At 57.8% G+C, this 20,470-nt stretch overlaps 2 protein-coding genes across 5 annotated transcripts; both read left to right on the top strand.

The window, feature by feature from the left end:
- The first annotated feature begins 330 nt into the window (after nucleotides 1-330).
- On the top strand, nucleotides 331-6,345 carry PRR14 (proline rich 14). Of its 4 annotated transcripts, none has more exons than XM_012520009.4 (12): nucleotides 331-1,287; nucleotides 2,126-2,197; nucleotides 2,314-2,482; nucleotides 3,087-3,196; nucleotides 3,267-3,456; nucleotides 3,722-3,765; nucleotides 3,943-4,052; nucleotides 4,541-5,129; nucleotides 5,254-5,323; nucleotides 5,401-5,492; nucleotides 5,785-5,856; nucleotides 5,946-6,345. In XM_012520009.4, exons 2-12 carry the CDS (start codon nucleotides 2,175-2,177, stop codon nucleotides 6,229-6,231), a joined length of 1,755 nt encoding a protein of 584 aa, XP_012375463.1. In that variant the 5' UTR covers nucleotides 331-1,287; nucleotides 2,126-2,174; the 3' UTR covers nucleotides 6,232-6,345. The 4 variants fall into 4 exon arrangements, with proteins under 4 accessions (XP_012375463.1, XP_058142042.1, XP_012375462.1 ...); XM_058286059.2 differs by having other exon boundaries at nucleotides 1,116-1,283; XM_012520008.1 differs by having other exon boundaries at nucleotides 1,275-1,354.
- Nucleotides 6,346-8,630: 2,285 nt separating this feature from the next.
- On the top strand, nucleotides 8,631-20,122 carry FBRS (fibrosin). The gene is made up of 18 exons (XM_058286057.2): nucleotides 8,631-9,201; nucleotides 9,491-9,670; nucleotides 10,398-10,433; nucleotides 10,553-10,582; nucleotides 11,654-11,702; nucleotides 11,794-12,091; nucleotides 13,490-13,791; nucleotides 14,005-14,210; nucleotides 14,326-14,370; nucleotides 14,596-14,691; nucleotides 14,913-14,981; nucleotides 15,790-15,819; nucleotides 16,205-16,276; nucleotides 16,600-16,717; nucleotides 16,822-16,902; nucleotides 17,836-17,919; nucleotides 18,046-18,253; nucleotides 18,354-20,122. Exons 1-18 carry the CDS (start codon nucleotides 8,749-8,751, stop codon nucleotides 18,925-18,927), a joined length of 2,931 nt encoding a protein of 976 aa, XP_058142040.1. The 5' UTR covers nucleotides 8,631-8,748; the 3' UTR covers nucleotides 18,928-20,122.
- The last annotated feature ends 348 nt before the right edge of the window (nucleotides 20,123-20,470 follow it).

Genomic DNA, 20,470 nt, shown 5'->3' with positions numbered 1-20,470 from the left:
TAAAAGTCTCATTTTGGAGCTCCACAGGACCAAGCAGACCTAGTATTACAAAGAGAAGCTGTAGTCCTGGGAGGACTTGTGTGTGGATGAGTCCTTGGGGCCAGAGGAGGGAAGTCGTCTTTGTATCCCCCATCAGCTCTCACGTGTTCTGCTCTTTCCATATCCTCCTTTTGGTTTCATCAGCTCATCACTCAAGCCTCAGAGAATTTTATGTGGCTGGGTATGTGCCTCTGCATGCTTCTTCTTGGTCTCAGACCCAGGATCCCCGGTTTCAGGCATTCTTGCTCTATCTGGAAAACAGGGAGTGGTTTGGGCCAGGGAATCCTGGCCAATTAGTCGAGGCCCGGGTTTGGAAACGAATACATTCCGTCCTCCCTACCAACAGCCAGGCTCCTGATAAAGGCTCCGTGGTGCAGCCCTCTTGCCTTTCCACACAGCAGGATCGCGTTCCTGATCCCCTACTGAGGTACTCTTTAAACCCCCTATCAGAAAGCGAGAGGCTCCTTGAAACACAAAGAAGCGGGTGAACGGCACCGCGCACCCCAGGGTGGGTTATTGGCCTCCTGCATGATACCCCCACACTAAGACTCCGGCACAGTCCGCAGACACCTGCTCGCCTCAGGGAAATAGCACCCACCCCTCAGTGAAGAGAAGCTCACCACCCCAGCCTCCTCCCCAAACTCGGCTCGGTCCAGTCTCCCCAGCACCTCACGCAGAGAGCGGGGCCCAAGGCCGCAGCAGTTTATAGGGCCTGGCCGCGGCAGCTGGGATCTCGGGGTCCCCGTCGCCCCCTGCCAAACTCGGACCCCACGACGTGGGAACTCCGTTTTGAGCCTGGAAGACCGAGGGCAGCGGGGTAACCGGGGAAGCTACCGGAACCGGCCTCAAATGGGGCCTCTCTAGGAAATTGGGAATTTCTCCTATCGTCAGAACTCAGTTCACGTTTATTGGCCTAAGGACCAGAGGCCCGGAAGATGCCCTCAAAAAATGTGGCGGCACACTAGCTTCACTCCGGTTGCCTAAATAGCTTAAGAAACCTGGAGCAGCCTTCAGCTACTAACTGGACTTCAAAAGATGACGCCATCCTGCCCACTTGGTTGATCGAGGCCTACGATCTCTGCCCTCAACCGTAATGGCGGCGCTGCCCCATTTGGCCCCTTGCCCCTAGGGATGATGGCCGCCGAAGCGGCTTCACATCGCGCCTCACCACCCCGGAAGACCGGGGTTGTCGATTGGGCGGTGCCCGAAGGCTCCGAGAAGAAGGCCCTCGGCGGTTGGGCAGGGTTGGTAAGGCTGGTTTTAAAGGTGCCGGGGGTGGGAGCCTTCGAAGACCCGGGATCCGCGGGAGGCGGCGGTGAGCGGCGCGTGGGGGAGGGCACGGGACGGCGGGAGAGAGGGCGGGAGGAGTGGGGGGAGGAAACATTTGAACCATCTGGCCCCCGGGTGGGGGGAGTGCTGGGCGGGGTGGGGGGTGTATGTGGGCGGGACCTCCCGGGATTGGAGTGAAGGGGTATCTGCTTGACAGTGGATCCCCGGGGATCCGGACTGAGATGCGTGATGCTCAGGCTCCAGCCGCTAGCGTCTGAGTGGGGCTTCGCGGAGCCGGAGCTAACAGGGGGACGAGGATTCTGGTGTGGCGTCTGATTGGAGAAACCCGCGCTGTAGGATTCTTTCTGCAGGGATCCAGTCGAGGGGGATCTGGGGGGAGGGGGGCCGTGTGGGAGTGTTGCTTCGGAGGCCTCGGTTGCTCGCTGAGAGAGGAGTATCGCAGAGGGACTCGGCGGAAGCGGAGCCTCCCAGGACCGGGATCCCAGCGGATCCCGTGGATTCTCAGAGAGGAATTTGCAGGCACAAAGGCCCCGGGAGGCTGGGGCCGTGGGGGTGAACTGGGACGCCGCAATCCAGGTTCTCGTGGCAGGTGCCTGCCTGGCAGGGCGCGATTGATCCGCTGCCGCCGCGGCGGCTGCAAGACATCGCTTCGGGAGGCCGGCGGGGGGCGCCCTACCTCGTCCCAGGGCTCCGGCCCGTGGGCTACCCCGGCGCCGCGGGTGGACCATGAAGGGCGGAGCCCCGGGGGAGGGGCTGGCCCTCACTCCCCGCTCCCCCACTCCCCCCCTTACCCCAGGCTGCAGCCTGGGATCCCTCAGGGACCCCCCGGAGCCGCCGCTTTCCCCATGGACTTGCCCGGGGACTCCAGGTGAGAGCCCCGCCCGCCTGTTTTGAGCCGGGGAAACGGGGGACCTGGCGGCAGTGCCGGGAAACCACAGAGCCGGCGACGGACTCAGGCGACCACCTCTGCTTCTCACCCTTCAGCCCGCCTGGCCGGCCGCGTCTGTGCCGCCAGCCGCTAGCCCGAGCATTATGCGGAGCCGGGAGCCCGAAACGGCCGAGGCTGCAGCCCCCGGGGGCCCCTTCGCCCCTGGAGAAGGCTTCTCGGCGGGTCTTAGCCGTGGTACTGGAAGATGTCATGGCTGCCCGCATGGTGAGCCCCCGGGACTGAGAGACACCCCCACCACAGATCACACACATACAACCCTCCTCAGAACCAAAGTCAGATCAGAGCTTTAAGGGGGTAACTCGGGTCCAAACATCCCATTCCCCTGGCCCAGGTGGCCATTCTAGTGCTAGAGTCCTGCTTGGCTTCCACTTGCTCCAAACCTAAAATTGTACAGCATCTCCAGTCACACTGGCCACCACCAAGCCCACTGAGCTGGCACCACACCTCTACAACTCAGTCTGAGCAACCCTTCTTCCTTCTCAGCCCAGCCTCCAGGCAACCCTTAGGAAGTAGGCTGAGGTCATTGACTCCACTTCACAGATGAGAAAAAGGGAAGCCCCAAAATAAGGCAGTGACTGGCCCAAGGTCACCCTCTCCTTTTTATTTCTCCAAACAACCTGGGTGAGAAGATTCCCCAGCTCACACCCCTGCAGGTCAGGATAGCCCATTGTTTTGGGCCCCTGATTCAGTACAAGTCACTTCTTTTGGAGATCTTGAGTGAATTCCAGCTACAACCTCCATCCCCCTTATGGCTTGAGGCATCCTTGGGTACAGGAAGCCCAGCTCTTGACCCCTTGTCTTCTCCTAGGTGCAAGAGGAGACTTCTGCCCCTTGGCACCGCAGCAACCATCGGGATTCCATCTGCAGCCAGCCACCTGCCTTGCCACCCCAACAGGCCATGTGGTCCCCCCAGGCCAGGTGAGCATGGTGGGATGGGGTAAGCTGGGGACACAACTGAGCCCCTCTGATCCTCCTGTTCCCTATCTAGGCCTCCTGATCCTCTGCACTTGTGCCGAGAGCCCTTGAGCCGCACCCACTGGCCCCCTGCCACACTGAGGCGGCGACCAAGGACAACCCCTGTCCCCGAGGAGGGCCCTTCACAAAAGGTGGACCGGGCCCCCCAGCCCACCCTGGTGGTGATGCTGGAAGACATTGCCGGCCCTAAATCCCCAGCTGAGGTACGGAGGCTTTGGGTAAGAATGTAAGATTTCAGCCTGCCAGGGGCGGACACTCTAGGAGGACAAGGACGGGGGGGGGGGGGGGGGGGGGGGGTTTGCTCAGGCAAGAAGCACAGTAGTTTCAATAGAAGACAAAGACCTATACAAAAAGTCTTTGATGTGAACCCAGGCAGGCAACTGGAGACAGAGACAGAGTCAGGGCGTGGGGAGCTAAGGAGGCTGAGAGGCTTCCCTGCCTCCCCACAAACATCCTGTTTATCTCCAGGGCTTCACTCGTGAGACCCCCAACTTTATCCACCCAGTACGAAGGTAAGAGGATTGAGGAAGGGGTCATCCATTATCCCTGGCAGCCAGGATTAGGGCCATCAGGAGTTAATTTCCAGCCCTTCCTCTTAGCCCCTTCAGAAGCCTTCAGGGGCAGGCGCTGGCTCAGGTGGGATCGGGGCCTGGGAGCTCCGCCAACATTTACCTTGCCCTTTTACCCAGAGCTGAGCCCATAACGATGGTTCACCAGACCGTGCTTCCGCCCAGGGACTTGGAACCGCCCTTCCAGCCATCTACCCTGCCTGCCAATCCTCCAGAGAGCACACCACCAGGTCAGAACTAGGCAGATGGACTTGGGGCTCTGGGGAATCCTGGCTGAGCTTGGAAGTGTCAAGTGCAGAGGTGGGGGTGGGGTTTAATGCCTTCCCAGGGCAGCACCTGAAGTGTGAAAGTGGGTTTTAAACCCTCCATGGTGGGGGGAAGGGGAGAGAAATAAATTTTAAAATAAATAAATAAATCTTTTAAAAAATAAAAAAATAAACCCTCCATGGTGAAGTTGGGTACTCAGTGGTAGGATTTAGACCCTGGAGGGTGGGGACTGGTATTTAGTGTTTCACTGAGATGCCCCTAAGGGTAGAGCTTGGTGTATGGAGATTGGATTTATCCAGACTTCAGGGTCCAGAGGTTCAGCTCTGAAATGTGGGGCTTAGTTTTCAGGGGTGGGTCTATTCCTCTCTGGGCAAAGCTTAGCGCTTGGGAGAGGTGGGGTTTAGACGCCCACAGCTGAGGAATGCCCCCTCTGACCCTCTCCCTTCCTCAGCCCCAGATCCTGCTCTGGAACCCCCATCGACCCTATCACCGCCCAGTCTTCTACGTCCCCGCCTCAGTCCCTGGGGCTTGGCCCCCCTCTTCCGTTCCGTCCGCTCCAAGCTGGAGAGCTTTGCTGACATCTTCCTCACACCCAACAAAGTCCCCCGGCCCCCACCCCCGGCACCTCCCATGAAGCTGGAGTTGAAGATTGCCATTTCAGAGGGCGAACAGTCTGGGGCTGCTGAGAGGGCTACGTCTGTCAGTCCCCGGCCCCCTATCCGCCAGTGGCGGGCCCAGGACCACAACTCCCCAGCTCCCTTCCCTAAGCCCTCTCTGGGCCGAAGCCACTCCTGCCCCAATCTGGGACCCCCTGGCCCAGGTGCCTGCACCTGGCCCCTGGCCCCACCCCACCCAAGCCGGCCCCGGCCACGGCGGCACACTGTGGGTGGTGGGGAGATGGCCCGAGCCCCACCACCCTCTCGGCCCTGTCTCCGGAAAGAGGTCTTCCCTCTCGGAGGAGTGGGAGCCTCCCCTCCCCTTGCCACATCTTGCTCGTCCACTGCATCCACTTCCTCCTTCTCCGAGCCTGCAGACCCCAGGTAGTACTCTCAGGACACCCTCCTTCAAGCCTGGGCCCAGCCGCCTTCCCTAGCACACCCCGTGGGCGGGATGGGGCTGTCACTGGGAATGTGGTTTGTCCCTGAGCCTTGAGCTTCTCTGCAGGTTGGGCTCACCCCCAGGGAAGGAGTCAGCGGCCCCAGAGGACCAGGTGCTTCCAGACTCTGAGACCAAGGTAGGTCTCAGATGAGGGGGAGGGGCCAAGTGGGGGCATGAGCCCATGCCTCATTCACCCATTCTCCATTTCTGCAGACCATGGGTAAAGTTTCTCGCATCAGAATACGCAGGACCCCGGCCCGGCCTCAACTCAACCTTACACCAATGGGGCTGCCTCGACCCATCAGGTGAGAGGGTCACTGCCCATGGAACTGCCTTGGCCAAACAAGTGTGGGCTTGGATCCTCAAGTGTGGTTCTGTCTTCTCTCGGGGAGCGCTATCCAGCTGGAGGACTCAATCTGGTCTGGACACGTTTGAGCCTTGAACTACCTGTCTGCCGCAGGCCTCTGATAATGGGCCTGACATGTCCCAAAAATTGAAATATAAACCAGGCCTTTTCCTGACCCTTTAGGGCAGCTATGGGAGCCACAGACCCTTCTGGCCCCAGGTTTCTCAGTGGCCTCTGCCCTTTGCCCCCAGGTTGAACAAGAAAGAGTTTAGCTTGGAAGAAATTTACACCAACAAGAATTACCAATCTCCCACATCCAGGAGGTGAGAACCTTCGAGGGCTTGGGGATGTAGAGGGAAGGCTGGAACCAGGGGGCACGCTGGTGACCAGTACCCCTCTCTGCCTGGCCCAGGACCTTTGAGACCATTTTTGAGGAACCCCGGGAGCGCAATGGGACTCTGATCTTCACCAGCTCAAGGAAGCTTCGGCGGGCTGTTGAGTTTCGGGACAGCAGCCTTCCTCGTTCTCGGCGGCCCTCCCGTGGAGTCCGGGCTGCAGCTGGCAGGCCCCTAACTTCCAACCTGGCTCCCAGTCTGGATGTAGGACCCCTGCTGCAGCAGCGGCTGGAGGAGCTGGATGCCTTGCTCCTGGAGGAGGAGGGGGAGGAAGTTGATGGGGAGCAGCCCCATCAGACCTAGGAGCTTCATTTGTTTGTCCGTCCATCCATCCTGAAGGGGGGAGGAAGGAAGCCTCCTGATGCAGTTATATATTTTTTCTCTATATTTCTAGTAAAGTTTTCGATATGTTTCTGATTCTTTTGGATTTTTCTAGCTGAGTCTGAGATTGATTGGAAGTGGTTGATGTTTCCCCTCTGACCCCCCCAGGAAATGGAGGGAATGGGGGCTGGGCACAGGGAGAAGGTAAGGGAATGGTGGTTGGAGACACTGTCCCTCTCCGGTATGGAAGAATACTCCTCAATCCACTCCAGATGACACTATGGACCCTGGGCAGGGCCAGGTTCTCCTAATTCGCTTACCTCAAAGAGGAGCCTGAAAGGCCCAGGGTGGGCCAAGGCCTTGGGCAAGATTGCCCAACTGAGTTCTTCTTGACACACATGCCAGGCAGGACCTCTTGCTGGACTTAAGAGGGAAGAATAATCAACCGTAAATGAGCACACCCAACAACCTATATCACAGGTACTTCACATCCACCTAGGCTGATGAGGGGGACTGTAAGCATTTTACAGACGAGAAAGCAGGCTGTCAGGGCGTTGTCCACACGAAAACGTAAGCCAGGCAATAGGAGACCAGGGCACTCAAAACCTTTCACAACTGAATAGAAGTAGTGGCTGAGAGCACACACTGGAGCGAGGTTTCATGAGTCCAATATTGGCTGAGAAACTAGTAACCTGTGCAGGCCTTAGTCTCCCGTCTGGAAGATGGGGCGATACTAGCAGCATCCACCTGATAAAAGAATTGTTCTTACTAAATGAATTAATGTATGAAAAACTGACATTCAAGTGTGGAGGGGTTTTTTTTTTTTTGTTAGCGCGCAGAGACTTCAGGCCAGGTACCGAGCCGCGACTTTTCTAGCCGTCCAGAGCCCGGAAAGCACGCGGCACGCTCGGTCCACACAGCGCCGCGGAGCGATCCCGCTGAGCAGCCAGCTGGGTGACGGAATCACCACGCGCGTGCGCGAGATGCCTGGGGGCCGGCGGACTAAGCCAGAGCCGCGGAAAGGAAGAGGACACAACTGATTGCCGAACGGAACCTTCCGCGGCCGCGCGCCGCCCAGCGGTCAACCGCCTCGTGTGACTCACGAACTAAATCCCAACTCCTCCAGTCCGGACGCCATGAAAGGCTGGCCAATCGACGAAGAGCAGGAAGAGGCGGGGTCACCTAGGGGCCGCCCCAAGCACCCACCTCTAACCAGTTGAGTCACGAGACTCGAGAGAGGGCGGAGCTAATCTGTCGTACACCCAATCCGAGATTTGAGGGCGGTTACATATAGCCCTCTCCCCCTCCCCGTTCCAATCTTGACTCCGCCCTTCGCTTTGACGTAAACTTCTCAACCTATCAACGACTAAGCTTGTGGGGGGGAGGGAGAGGGGAAGAGGGCGGAGAGTGGGAGGAGGCAGAGAGAGGAAGGAGGCGTAGGCTGAGGAGGAAGAGGGAGGAGGGGAGGGAAGTCCTGGCGGAGAAGAGGCCGTAGACTGCAAAGGAGACAAGAGGAGGGTGCGTGGAGCTCCCCCGCTGCCTGACGGTCGTTCCAGATTCCTTACGGAACAAAGTCAGAGACGGAAGAAAGGAAGAGACTTTTATGTCGGCAGACAGTGAAGCTCTACCCGTCACTGTTGCCTCACATCCGGGGCTTTGGAGGGCTGGCCCCGCGGCCCCGCCTCCCCTCGCGCCTTTCATGGCGACTGGAGGCGGAGGCTGGAGGAGTTGGGCACGGAGGAGGCCCCTTTAAATCTCCTTAAAGGGGTGGCCGTCGAACTCGGCAGACTCGAACGCCAGCCTTAAAGGGGAAGCCGCCGAACAGAAGCGGACACATTGAGAACTGTGCTTTGGGGAGAATTGGGGCGAGTGGGACTTCCCACCTTCTCCTCCTTCCCACGCACGAAGTCCTTTAAATTCAGCTGAAAGGGGAAGTGGTCGCCTGTGGAGGACTGGAAACTTAACTCCCTAGCTCTTAAAGGGGCGGCCTGCTGTTGGGAGGACACTGGACTCTTTAAAGGGGAGGCCTGTTTTAGCCGGAGGACTTGAAGCATTTTTAAAGGGGAGGTCTGCGTTTCTGGGCGAGCTTTCGGCCCCTTTTAAAGGGGTGGCCCTTCCTCTTCCTCGGGGAGACTTGCCTCGACCCCTGATAGGGGGCGGCCACCGCACCAAGCCGGCCGGACACCGTCGGGCTGTCTTAAAGGGCCCAGGGACGGGACACCTCGGAACGTCGCTTTAAAGGAACGGCTGCCCGGTTTTCACCGCCGCGGCCCCGTCGGCCCCACGGTGGGCGCCCTCGGGCTTGTCGCCCCGGGGGCGGCGCCGTCTCCCCGGGCCTTGGCCTCGGGGTCAGATCGGGACCGGCAGCTCCTGCTTTAAAGGGAAGCCGTGGCCCTCTCATCCCTGTGCAGCCGCCAGCGCCGCGCCTGCGACCCCGGGCCTGCGGACAGGCCGCTCCGGGCCCCGCCGCCTCCGGATGCGGCGCTGAGGGCGGTCGCCATGGAGACGGCAGCGGCTCCGGGCCCAGGCTGGGCCGCCGAGGGGGAGCGGCGGCGGCGGCGCTGCTCGCGCCGGGACCGAGACCGGGAGCAGCGGCGCCGCCGAGGTCCCGGCGGCGACGCGCCCAGGGCCCTGTTGGCCGCCCCGCGCGGCTCCTCGTCCTCGTCGTCGCCGCCGCCGCCAGCCAGGCCTTGGTCGTCAGCTTCGTCGGGAGAGCGGCCCGGCGGCCCGAGACGGCGGCGGCCCCGTCCCCGGCCTCGGCCCCCGCGACCCAGAGCTCGGAAGCGGCCTGCCGGCTCGGGTAGCCGCGGGGAGGAAGAGGAGGAGGAGGAGGAGGGGGGCGCTGACGACGGGGAGGCTGAGGAAGAACCTGAGGAGGAGGAGGAAGAAGAGGAGGAGGACTTGATTGATGGCTTCGCGATCGCTAGCTTTGCCAGCCTCGAGGCTTTGCAGGTGGGGCCTGGTGGGCTTGAGGGCTTGTGGGGGCTTCAAAGGGGCAGAAAGAAAGGGACACTGCCTAGAGTGGGTGGGGTTGAAGGGGGAATACTGGCACCCCAAACCAGAGCAACCGGCTCCTCTGGCCAGGCCTCCGCCCCACCCTGAGGTGGGAGGAGGTAGAGCTGTTCTCTTGGGACCAGCCAGGTTACCTGGGCTGAGAGCCACTTCGGTAGTCTGGTCACCTCTAGAGAGGTCAGGAGCTTTCTTTCCTCCATCCACCTCAGTCCCACCTCCTCCCCCACAGAAGGATGCATCTCTTCAGCCTCCAGAGCGACTGGAACATCGGTTGAAGCATTCTGGGAAGCGGAAGAGGGGGGGCTCCAGTGGGGCCACTGGGGAGCCAGGGGACAGCTCTGATCGGGAGCCTGGCCGGCCCCCTGGGGATCGGGCCCGAAAATGGCCCAATAAACGGAGAAGGAAAGAGGTGAGCTTGTCCCAGATCCCCCACTTTAGGCAGAATGACCTTCACATAGACCCCATTTCGATTAATAACACCCATTGTAATAAAGTATCTCTGGGGGCAAAGAGAAAGACTGGGCAGATTTGAGGTCCCACCACCCCCATCCCAGTCCAATAGAGACATGTCTACATTCAGACTCACTTGCTTTTAGCTGCCATTAAACCTCTCTCAAGCACGTTGGTAATTCAGAGATCATCCAAGAGACTTAGCTGAATCAATGACTACATGTACAAATTAGATGTGGTCCCTGTCCTCCTCTCGAGGTGGTGACAGTCTAGCAGAAAAGAAGCAGTCAACTAACACCTAAAACATAAGAAGCTGTTTTGAGAAGCCCTAGAAGGCAGAGGTCTGGGAAGGATGCTGCAAAAACCCAAATGACAAAGTCATTCATTATGCCCAGAGAGTAAGAGTTGAATTAAGGTTAGGGGAAACCCCCTATGATGTCTTAGGTCTTAAAGGACAGAAATTTGTTAAGAGAGAGATGGGGCAAAAGCAGAGCGATGTGAGGACCTGGTATATGTAGAAAAAGAGCAAGAGTATGGGAATGGGAGTGGGCAGTGGCAGAAGAAGCTAGCAAAACAGGTTGAGGGTAGATTGTGAGGGGCCTTGAGTGCCTTGCCGGCGAGTTTGGACTTTATCCAAATGCCTTGCCAGTCAGCCTCCCTCACCTCTGGACTCTGGTCTTCCTCAGGCCTCCTCCCGCCACTCTCTGGAAGCTGGATACATAGTAAGTGCCCTCTGCCTGTACTGGCCCCTCTCCTGTCCCTCCTCCTTTGAAAGTCCCCTCTCTCCTCGGGCCCCTCTCCTCTTCTTTATCGTGACATTTCTGTCTTTCCTTCTCCCCAGTGTGATGCGGAAAGCGATCTGGACGAGAGGGTGAGTGGGGCTAGAACTTGTTGGGTGGGCAGCATCACCACTTGTAAAATGGGTTCCAACTTACAGACCTTGTGCATGTAACAGGCAGCCTTCCCTTGAATGGAGAAGATGGGTTAGGTTGAGCCAGGATTAGAGTCTAGGAAGGAAGGGGGGTTTTTGGGAGAGTAAATGACTTCTTTTCTTTGGTGGCCAGTGCCATCTGCGCAAAGAGTGGAAGGTCTTGGTATGCCATCCTTCCAAAGCCCCTGGAGGTGCCACTGGTTCTCCATTGAAATCCAGAGTGGCTGAGGAAATAAGCTGGTCCTTCCTGCTGGTCCTTAGTCTGCTCTAGTAAACCACAGATAAGGGTCCAAGCAGAGACCGTGGCTCCAGCAGTAGGCCACTAAGCTGTTGCAGTCAGTGTAAGCACCTACCCTATGAAGGTGTATTTTAGTTTCTTAGTAGGGCAGATTTGTGTGTTCTGAGATAACATGTCTTAGCGGTTGATCTTCTACCATCAGGCCCTTGTAAGCAACAAAATTTACACTCCCTGATGTGTATCTTGTTTTAGAGTTGGCTGAACAGGGACTGTGGTGAACCAGAGCATTCTTGCCCATCTACAGGGGGCGGTCACTGTCCAGTTCTGGCTAGCTGGTACCATCCATGCCAGAGTAGGGGTCCTTCACAAAAGAAGTTGCAAGTCTGAGATTTTATAATGAAGTTTCTTATTTCTAAATGTCAGTCATTAGTTTAAATTTTTTCATTAATACTTGTGGACCAAACAAATCTGTAGATCAGGTAGACCTGTGAGCTAGCCATTAGCGATACCTGACATTTTTGCTTTGATTGGCCTGCTTCTGTGCCCTCCTGGCCTGCCAGGTTCTCAGGCTTGGCTACTCTACCCCTTTCTCCAAGCAGAGACCCCAACCACCCCACCCCTCAGACCCACAGACTATGATGGACTTCAGCTAAGCTGATGAAACAGACTTGCCACCATGGCCAGTTCCTAGCAGGCTCTAGAGGCTTCTGGCCTACCTGGGTGGAGGCCTGGCCTGGCTGGAGCCTGACCTTATCCCTACCCTTCTTCCCCAGGTCTCTGATGATGACCTCGATCCATCCTTTACTGTCTCAACCAGCAAAGGTTGGTCCTAGAAACTGGGGCTGGAGATAAGGGAGGGAAATGGGATGAACATCGGCTTCAACTGAGTCCCTCTGCCCTCCTGCCCTCACAGCCTCGGGCCCCCACGGCGCCTTCAATGGGAACTGTGAAGCAAAACTCTCCGTGGTCCCTAAAGTGTCGGGCCTGGAGCGGAGCCAGGAACAGCCCCCGGGGCCCGACCCGCTGCTAGTGCCTTTCCCCCCGAAGGAACCACCGCCTCCACCAGCCCCTCGGCCTCCTGCCTCACCCCCTGCTCCCCTGCCGGCTGCCCCCAGTCTGCCTCCCCCACCCCAGCCCCAGCTGCAGCTTCGGGTCTCGCCCTTTGGCCTCCGCACTTCTCCGTATGGCAGCCTGGACCTCAGCACTAGCAGGTGAGTTATCCAGGGGTTTGGTCTGATCTGGAAGGGCTTGGTCATTTTGGTGCCAACTCCTGTGTTTTGTGGCTGGGATATGGGTTGGTATCTGTGGGATGTGACTTGAAAAAGGATTCTGAGGCCAAAAAATTTGAGAGGCACTGGGTGACCCCAATTTAAAGAATTTACCACAGGACTTAACAGAACCCTTTATGTGTTCACATGCAGGGGAATCCAGTTTGTGCTGTTTCCCAATTTTATTTGCTGATGGGACCTTTTTTCAAGGCATATCTGCTAGGAATAGTGTTCTTCGGAACATACTTTGGGAAACGCTGACATGATGATTAAAAGTGCTGGCTTTGGTGTCAGTCAGACCTGGATTCAAATTCTTGCTCTGCCACTACTGGCCATGTGATTTTTGACGAGTCATTTAACCCCTCTGAGCCTCCATTTCCTCTTTCCATAAAGTGGAATAAAAACCGTACCTTCACGCTAAAGCTGTTGTGAGGATTAATTACCAGCTAATGCAGTGTTTCCCAAAGTGTGTACGCTTCTCACTAGTGGTATGTGAGATGATTCCAGGCCTTACATGAGTAAATTTTTTGATAGTCACACGTGAGCTTTTGTGTGCTTTAGAAATAATGCATTAGTATGTCAGTCCCTTGACTTCACATATGTTATGTTTTAGGATAAGGCTAAAGAAAAGAAAAAAAGAGAATTGAGTGAATTTAAAGGCACTGGTCCAGGTGGTTATGGGGATGGGCAGCAGGGGGGAAGGTGATGGGAAATGCTGGAGACTTGCATTAGCGTACGAAGCAGGTGACAGCACTTGGCTTGTAGTACATGTTCACTAAAGGATAAGCACCATTGATGCCATTATTGTATTCCCTAATGCCATCATCTTTGTCATTAACATTGTTTGCCTTCTTGTTATTATTGGGAAAACTAAGGCTCAGAGAGGGGCAGTGACTTGCTCAAGGTCACCCTGGTATTAATAGCAATGGCAAAAAGGGCCTAGAATTCAGGTCTCCTGACTCCCAGGCCAGGCCAGCATGATGCTTCGTCCACTGTTGTAGGGTGGGAACCCAGGTGGCCTGTTGTAATTAGGCGTCAAAATGAATGATATGTTTTGTGCTATGATTGAGTCAGAAAAGAGAACATCACGTGGCCAGACACCAGAGGCAGCTTTGTGGAAGAAGAGACCTAGAGAGGGAGAGAGGGGGTGGCTGGGTGCAAGAAGCACCTCAGTCTGAGGATGGGTTCTTTGGGTTGGGGGTGGGGTGGGCCTGGGGGCCGGGTTCTGCCACCTCCCATGCTGGAGAGCCAGGGTCAGGGTACCACCCAGGCTTCTGACCCCCTCCCGTCAGAGTTGGCACCTCCCATCCCCCTCACTCATCTCCCCACTTCTCTCCCCAGCTCTTCACGGCCGCCCCCCAAGGCCCCGGCCCCTCCCGTGGCTCAGCCTCCCCCCTCATCATCCTCTTCGTCCTCCTCCTCCTCATCTGCCTCCTCCTCGTCCGCGCAGCTCACCCACCGGCCCCCGACGCCCTCACTGCCCCTGCCTTTGTCCAGCCACAGCTTCCCCCCACCTGGGCTGCGGCCCCCACCCCCACCCCACCACCCCTCCTTGTTCTCCCCTGGCCCCACCCTGCCCCCACCCCCACCCCTGCTGCAGGTGCCAGGGCACCCTGGGGCCTCAGCGGCTAACGCCCTCTCTGGTGAGTTTGGGGTCCTGGCCGGGGAGGGTGGGGGGCCATGGCCCGCCCCAGGCTTGGGCCCAGTTGGCTTTGGGGCAGCTGGACCTTAGCAAACAGCAGGGCTTGAGGAGGGAGTGACTCAAGGCCAGAAGGGAAGGCCAGACGCCCCCGGGCCCAAAGAGGCTGATATTGTGGCAACAGACATTAAAGCCTTCTCCCCCTCCCCTCCCACAGAGCAGGACCTGATCGGCCAGGACCTGAACTCTCGCTACCTGAATGCCCAGGGTGGTCCCGAGGTGGTGGGGGCAGGGGGCTCGGCCCGGCCCCTGGCCTTCCAGTTCCACCAGCACAACCACCAGCACCAGCACACCCACCAGCACACCCACCAGCACTTCACCCCTTATCCCCCGGGCCTCCTGCCACCCCACGGCCCCCACATGGTGAGCTCCTCATTGGGCCGCTGATGAGGCTTAGAGGCCTGGGGGGAGGGTATGGCTTCCAGGGGAAGGCCCTGGGTCCCTGGCTGGCAGCTCACTCTTCCCTTCTCTTCCTTAGTTTGAGAAATATCCAGGAAAGATGGAAGGCCTTTTCCGGCATAATGTGAGTGTGTGTGTGTGTGCACGCACGCGTGCACTGTGTGTTGTGTATGGGCATGGAAGCATAAATGTGTGTGGTCCTGACTGGTGGGGCCCAGTCTTCAGCTTCAAAAGCAGGAGCCTTGAGCCTGAGCCTGGGATTTAGGGTGGAGGCCAGAGGACTGATGGGCAGACCAGACATGGGGCTGCCCCTCCACCCCAGCTTGGACCAGTCCCCTTCTCTCCACAGCCGTACACGGCCTTCCCTCCCGCAGTGCCCGGCCTCCCTCCGGGCCTCCCGCCGGCAGTCTCCTTTGGCTCCCTGCAGGGGGCCTTCCAGCCCAAGGTGAGCTCCCAATCCAGATGCCACCACTTCCCAGACCCTCCACCCCCACCCCCAGACCTTCCCCTTTCCTAAAATTACATCCATCCTTCCTGTTCTCCCCTTTGGGACCCAGGTCTCCAGAACCATGCCCTCAGCCCTGCCCAATTCCCCAGCTTGGCTCTAGATCCCTTTTATGCCTGGTGCTAGCATGCCTGACCGATCCTCAACTCCCCCTTTCCCAGAGCACAAACCCCGAGCTGCCACCACGACTGGGGCCAGTGCCAAGCGGGCTCCCCCAGAAGGGGACACAGGTGAGGGGGGCCAGGGTAGGTCTTGGGGAGCTGGAAGGTATGTTGAAGGGGAATTGGAATGACTTGAGGAAGTAGAGGACTGACACTGGCCTCTAACATGTGATCAGGAGTATCCCTGAGCATCTCATGAGAAGAGGGGATTTCCATGAATACCAAGGATTTCCCAGGCAGGAAGAACAGGAATTTCATGAGATTTGTTCTAGAAATAAGATTATTAGACCAGTGGTCTTTATAGGTTTTTTTTTAACTTTTTACGTCACAGACCCTTTTTTCAAATGGCATCATACCAGGAAGTCCTGTTCATAAAGTGGGGGGGGGGGGGGGAGGGAGGCAGAGCCATCCTCTGCTTTGACCAGGTGACAACCTTAGACCCCAAGACTTGGGGAAGCTTGTGTTTTCTAAAAGATAGACTAGACCAGAGGCTCTTCACCTTCTTAAACAGTAGTAAAAGGCTTCTTTTTCTTAAATGGACCCTGATTGTACAAAGTTATTAATCAGATAGTTTCTCTGGTTGAGAAGTCTGCTGCTTTCACTAATGCCACTCCCTACTCCACCCCCACCCCAATCAGGGCTCCTCCCTGGGGCCTAGTTCACCTTTGGACTAAAGAGACTGGTGCTAGAGGGGAGATATGGAGAGTAGGAGAGATGGGAAAAGAGTTTATGACACAAGCAGGAAAGGTCTGGGGAAGCCACACAAGGTCTTGCGGGAGTGGGGGGGGGTTGGGAGGGATTGGGTGCTGTGGAGAGGAGGTACCCACATCAGTATACAGGTTTGAATTGCCTCCAATGTCTCCTTTGCCATCCCCAGATCCCCGACCATTTCCGGCCACCTTTGAGGGTGAGTTTGGTGAGGACCACAGGCTGCATGAGGCTGGGGGCTGGGGTCAGGGTGTGTGATTGAGGGGAGGGGGCCTTACTTGGGAAGCAGCAAGAAGCCCAAGGTGTGGCAGCAGCCAGATGTGGAACAGCAGACTGCCAAAGGCTTTGTAGTCACAGACCTGGGTTCAGATGTAACTGGCCACAGGACCTTGGGCAAGGCAGCTTCTCTCTCTCTGAGCCTCAGTTTTCTAGGCTGTTAAAACAGACCTAGTCACTCCTTGGTTATAGGGTCAATGAATGGGGATGGTGTGTGGTGAGACTGGGCCCAGGGCCAGGCCAGGAGTGGGTGATGAGTGAATGTTCTTTCCTTCCCTTTCCCTTTGGTCACTCTTCTGGGGCGACAGAAGCCAGGGAAATGGTGTGCCATGCACGTGCGCGTGGCTTACATGATCCTGAGACACCAGGAAAAGATGAAGGTACTGGGCCCAAGGGCTTGGGAGAGCGGGCCATGGAGCTAGGGGAGACCTGAGTGCTGGGCATTCCCCTGCAGCACAGCTCGGCAGAATCCTGGCCAGGAATCCTCCCTCCTGTCCCCTGTCACCACATGAATAGTTCCACAACAGCACTTTAGTTCTCTGCAGCACTTTGGTTTAGGGGGATGGTCAGAGAAGGCAGGGGATAGGCTCCCAAGCCCCACTGTGGTGCCATCCAGCCCTTGGAGGAGCCCTAGGGGTGGGGGAGCAAGAAGGGACCAAACCTGGCTCCTCACTCACCGTCCCTCTCCCTGTGTCCCATGCAGGGTGACTCCCACAAGCTTGACTTTCGGAACGACCTCCTGCCCTGCCTTCCGGGGCCCTATGGGGCCCTGCCCCCTGGGCAGGAGCTCTCCCACCCGGCCTCCCTCTTCACTGCGACTGGTGAGTCTGGCCAGCCCTCCTGGGGCTTGAGGTTTCTGTCTGTAACCCGTGGCCCACCTTGCGCTCACTCAGCCTCATCAGAATTTCCCACCTCTCTGCCCCAGGTGCCGTCCATGCTGCAGCCAACCCTTTCACGGCAGCTCCCGGGGCCCACGGACCCTTCCTGAGCCCCAGCACCCACATTGGTAAGAGCCAAGAGCATATTGGGCCGTCCAGGTCTTGTCCTTACCTGCCAGGAGTCCTTAAGATGGGGATGGAAATCAGACCTGAGAGGTAGCTGGAGTGGAGGGGAGACTTGGTCCCACTTGCTTTGTGACCTTGAGCAAGTTTTTTCTGCCCAGTTTGGATCTTGATTTCCCTATTTGAAAAATGGGGTAGGAAAGGACAGGGGGATCTCAGTCTCTGCCAGCTCAGATACCTGTCTCTGAGTTAGCCACTGATAGGAGGTAGAATGCCACTTGGGAGAGAAGGGTGAGGGCAGCTGTGCAGGCTCAGGGGAGAGAGGGTCACTGGCTCCTAAGGAGCTCCGCAGGCTGCTTGGGGAGGAGTTGAACCGATGGTCAAAGGGAAAGGTGTACCTGGCAGAGAATATTGTGACTTTCTCACATGAGGAACAGGCGATCTGTTCTGACTGGCTCCATGACAGCTGCACGAAGTTAGGTCAGCCTGGGAAGGCCCTGTGTGTCAGGTGCAGGGGAAGCCATCAGAGGTCTTCAGGCAAGTGGCTGGCTATAGAACTGAGGTGTGCTAAGAGGGTCTTGGTAGCTGGTTTGGGGAGAGGATGGGATGAGAGAGGCCGCCCGGGAGGCAGAAGATCCTGACGGGACCGCCCGTGGCTAGGCGACTGAAGGCAAGTCACTTCACCTCTCTGAGCCTGTTTCCTCATCGGGGAGTGGGAATGACCCTCTCTGCCTCATGGGCCTTGTGAGGCTAGATGTGATGCTTGTCAAAGCTCAACACTGCGCCCAGCCTGAGGAAGTGCTCTGTATGTGGTTGTTAAAACCGAGAAGCTGAGGGCCCCAGAGCCAGCTTGCTGATGTGCCTCTTTCTCGCCACTTTGTGCTTCCTGCCCAGAGCTGGCTGCCCAAAACTCAGACTGTCCCCCTTTTCTCCCACAGATCCCTTTGGGCGTCCCACAAGCTTCGCCTCTTTGGCTGCCCTCTCCAACGGGGCCTTTGGAGGCCTGGGCAGCCCCACATTCAGTGAGTGCTGGGCGGGGTGGGAGGGGCTGGATGGGTGGGTAGCATGCTCAGCAGGGGGCCGGGGGATGCCTGAGTGGGACCTCCCACTCCTGGCCCCTGCCACTCTCTCCTTTGCCCTCTGGCCAGACTCCGGCGCCGTGTTTGCCCAGAAAGAAAGCCCAGGGGCCCCACCAGCCTTCGCCTCCCCCCCAGACCCATGGGGCCGCCTACACCGCAGTCCTCTGGCCTTTCCTGCCTGGGTCCGGCCCCCTGAGGCTGCCCGGACACCAGGCTCAGACAAGGAGCGGCCTGTGGAGCGGCGGGAGCCCTCTATCACCAAGGAGGAAAAAGACAGGTACGCCTTTTCTCCCTCCGCACCTTCTACCCTGACCCTCAGCCTCTATCTGACCTCTGGTATACCCTTATTTTCTCCCCACCCCTATGCCTGCCCCCAGGGACCTCCCCTTCTCACGGCCCCAGCTCCGAGTTTCTCCTGCTACTCCCAAGGCCCGGGCTGGTGAGGAAGGGGCCAGGCCAGCCAAGGAATCAGTGCGGGTAAAGGAAGAACGGAAGGAGGAGGCCGCTGCTGCTGCTGCTGCTGCAGCTGCTGCGGCTGCTGCTGCCGCTGCCACCACTGGGCCTCAGGGCCTTCACCTACTATTTGAGAGGCCCCGGCCACCCCCCTTTCTGGGCCCTAGTCCGCCAGAGCGCTGTGCTGGCTTCCTGGAGCCAACCTGGTTGGCAGGGCCCCCACGTCTTGCTAGGCCACCCCGCTTCTATGAGGCGGGTGAGGAGCTAACCGGACCAGGGGCTGTGGCTGCTGCCCGCCTCTATGGTCTAGAGCCTGCCCATCCCCTGCTATATAGCCGCTTGGCTCCTCCGCCGCCACCTGCTGCGGCTCCAGGAAACCCTCACCTTCTCAGCAAGACCCCACCAGGAGCCCTTTTGGGGGCACCACCACCACTTGTGCCCGCCCCCCGACCCAGCTCCCCACCTAGGGCCCCTGGCCCTGCCCGAGCTGACAGGTGAGGGAAGGGGAGGGGCGGGGGGCAAAGCTCTATCCCCCCTTTCCTTTTGACAAAGTTCTAGGGCTGAGGTAAACCCAGGGCTGGAGGGCAAAGGTCATGACTTCACCAGCCATCTCTGAGGTCATGTGACCTAGGAGCAGAAGCCCCAACCCCCACTAGATCAAGCATCAGGTGGACTGTGGGTCACTGGGAGGGCAGAGGTCACAGACCTCTGGAGAGAGAGGTGTGTGTGTGTGTGTGTGTGTGTGTGTGTGTGTGTATACATGAGAGTGGGGGTCATCTCAGAGATCACAACTCATGATCTCCTGAGATGCACCATCACCCGTCTGAGGGCCCTTAGGCCCTTGGCCTGCCTCCCCAAGGGCTCACTAAGCCAGAGGCCAAAGTGCCCCCCTCACCTACCACCCAAGTCCTCATGCCCTCTCAGGGCTGGGGGAGGAGGGGCTGAAGGAAGGGGGGTTCCATGTACATATTTATCTCCTCTTCCGCATAGCCCCCCCAGACCTTTTGTACATTTTTACAGGGGTGTCCCTCCGCAACCCCTCTTCCTGGTTAATTAAATCCTCAGACTGGTGCTGTGTTCCTAGCCTCTGGCCTCTCTGTGGGGGAGGGGGACTGCAGGGCAGACCTGGGAGGGATCAGGCAAGCACCCCAGACTTTTCTCTTGGAATGTGGGGTATAGCAGGAGGTGAACCAACAGGAAAAGGGGCCTAGGCTGGAGGGAAGGGCATGTACTTCCTGCTTGGCTGACAGCCCAGGCCGCCCACCCCTTGCTCCTGTTAACTGTATGCCCCCACCCTCAAAAGGCTCAACCTCCAAGCCTCAGACTCCACCTCTTAATGACTCAGCCCCACCCCCACCCCAGTTTTCAAGTGCCCCCAGGACTCCTGGGCCCTGGGCCCCAGAACCCTGTAACCCAGAACCCTGCCTCGAGCTAAGGGAGGCCAGACAAGGTCACCATGTACCACACACCAAAGAGGGGGGTGGGCCCAGGGTGGGTGGCACTGGCAGCTGCTTCTCGGCCTCCCAGCCGTGGCCCCAGCCTTCCCAAAGCAGCAGACACCCCCGGGCTGGAGCCCGACCCAGAAGACAGGGGTCAGTTTAACACAAACATAACGTTGACTTTCTCCCCCAGCGGGGCTTATTCTGTAACATGACATGCCGATATTTATATAAAAATGAGTGTTACAATGAGACCCCCTGGCTCCTCTTTCAGTGTCTGAGGGATACCTGGGGGGTGGGATGGGCTGGGTCCTGGGGGAAGGGAAGGATGAGGACAACACTGCCCCTGTCCTTAGGAAGGCGTTCCCCTCCCTCTCTCCCTGGAGAGAGTTGTTTTCTTGATTCTGAATAGGTGGTTTGGCATGTTGGTCACTGATGTTTTTCATTCTTTATTTTCCTCAATTCATATTTTCTGTTAGATTCAAGCAGTACAAAAGACACCAAGCAAAACACTTAATTTCTCACTTCACCTGCCAAACCCGCCCAGTCCCCACACACTGTCAGTCCTTTGGTGTCATTTCTTTGGGTTTCTTTTTTTTTTT

Source organism: Dasypus novemcinctus, chromosome 23, assembly GCF_030445035.2.
Source record: "Dasypus novemcinctus isolate mDasNov1 chromosome 23, mDasNov1.1.hap2, whole genome shotgun sequence".
Taxonomy (NCBI): domain Eukaryota; kingdom Metazoa; phylum Chordata; class Mammalia; order Cingulata; family Dasypodidae; genus Dasypus; species Dasypus novemcinctus.
Note: the sequence above shows the minus strand (reverse complement) of the source record. Positions and strands in the feature narration are given on the sequence as shown.

Excerpts from the sequence above, each read along its gene's own strand:
- PRR14 (XM_058286059.2), top strand. The coding sequence starts at position 1,171 with ATGATGGCCGCCGAAGCGGCTTCACATCGCGCCTCACCACCCCGGAAG. Across the intron at positions 2,198-2,313 it reads GACTTGCCCGGGGACTCCAG|CCCGCCTGGCCGGCCGCGTC; the intron begins GTGAGAGCCCCG and ends CTCACCCTTCAG. Across the intron at positions 3,457-3,721 it reads GCCCTAAATCCCCAGCTGAG|GGCTTCACTCGTGAGACCCC; the intron begins GTACGGAGGCTT and ends GTTTATCTCCAG.
- FBRS (XM_058286057.2), top strand. The coding sequence starts at position 8,749 with ATGGAGACGGCAGCGGCTCCGGGCCCAGGCTGGGCCGCCGAGGGGGAG. Across the intron at positions 10,583-11,653 it reads AAAGCGATCTGGACGAGAGG|GTCTCTGATGATGACCTCGA; the intron begins GTGAGTGGGGCT and ends CTTCTTCCCCAG. Across the intron at positions 17,920-18,045 it reads CCTGGGCAGCCCCACATTCA|ACTCCGGCGCCGTGTTTGCC; the intron begins GTGAGTGCTGGG and ends CCCTCTGGCCAG.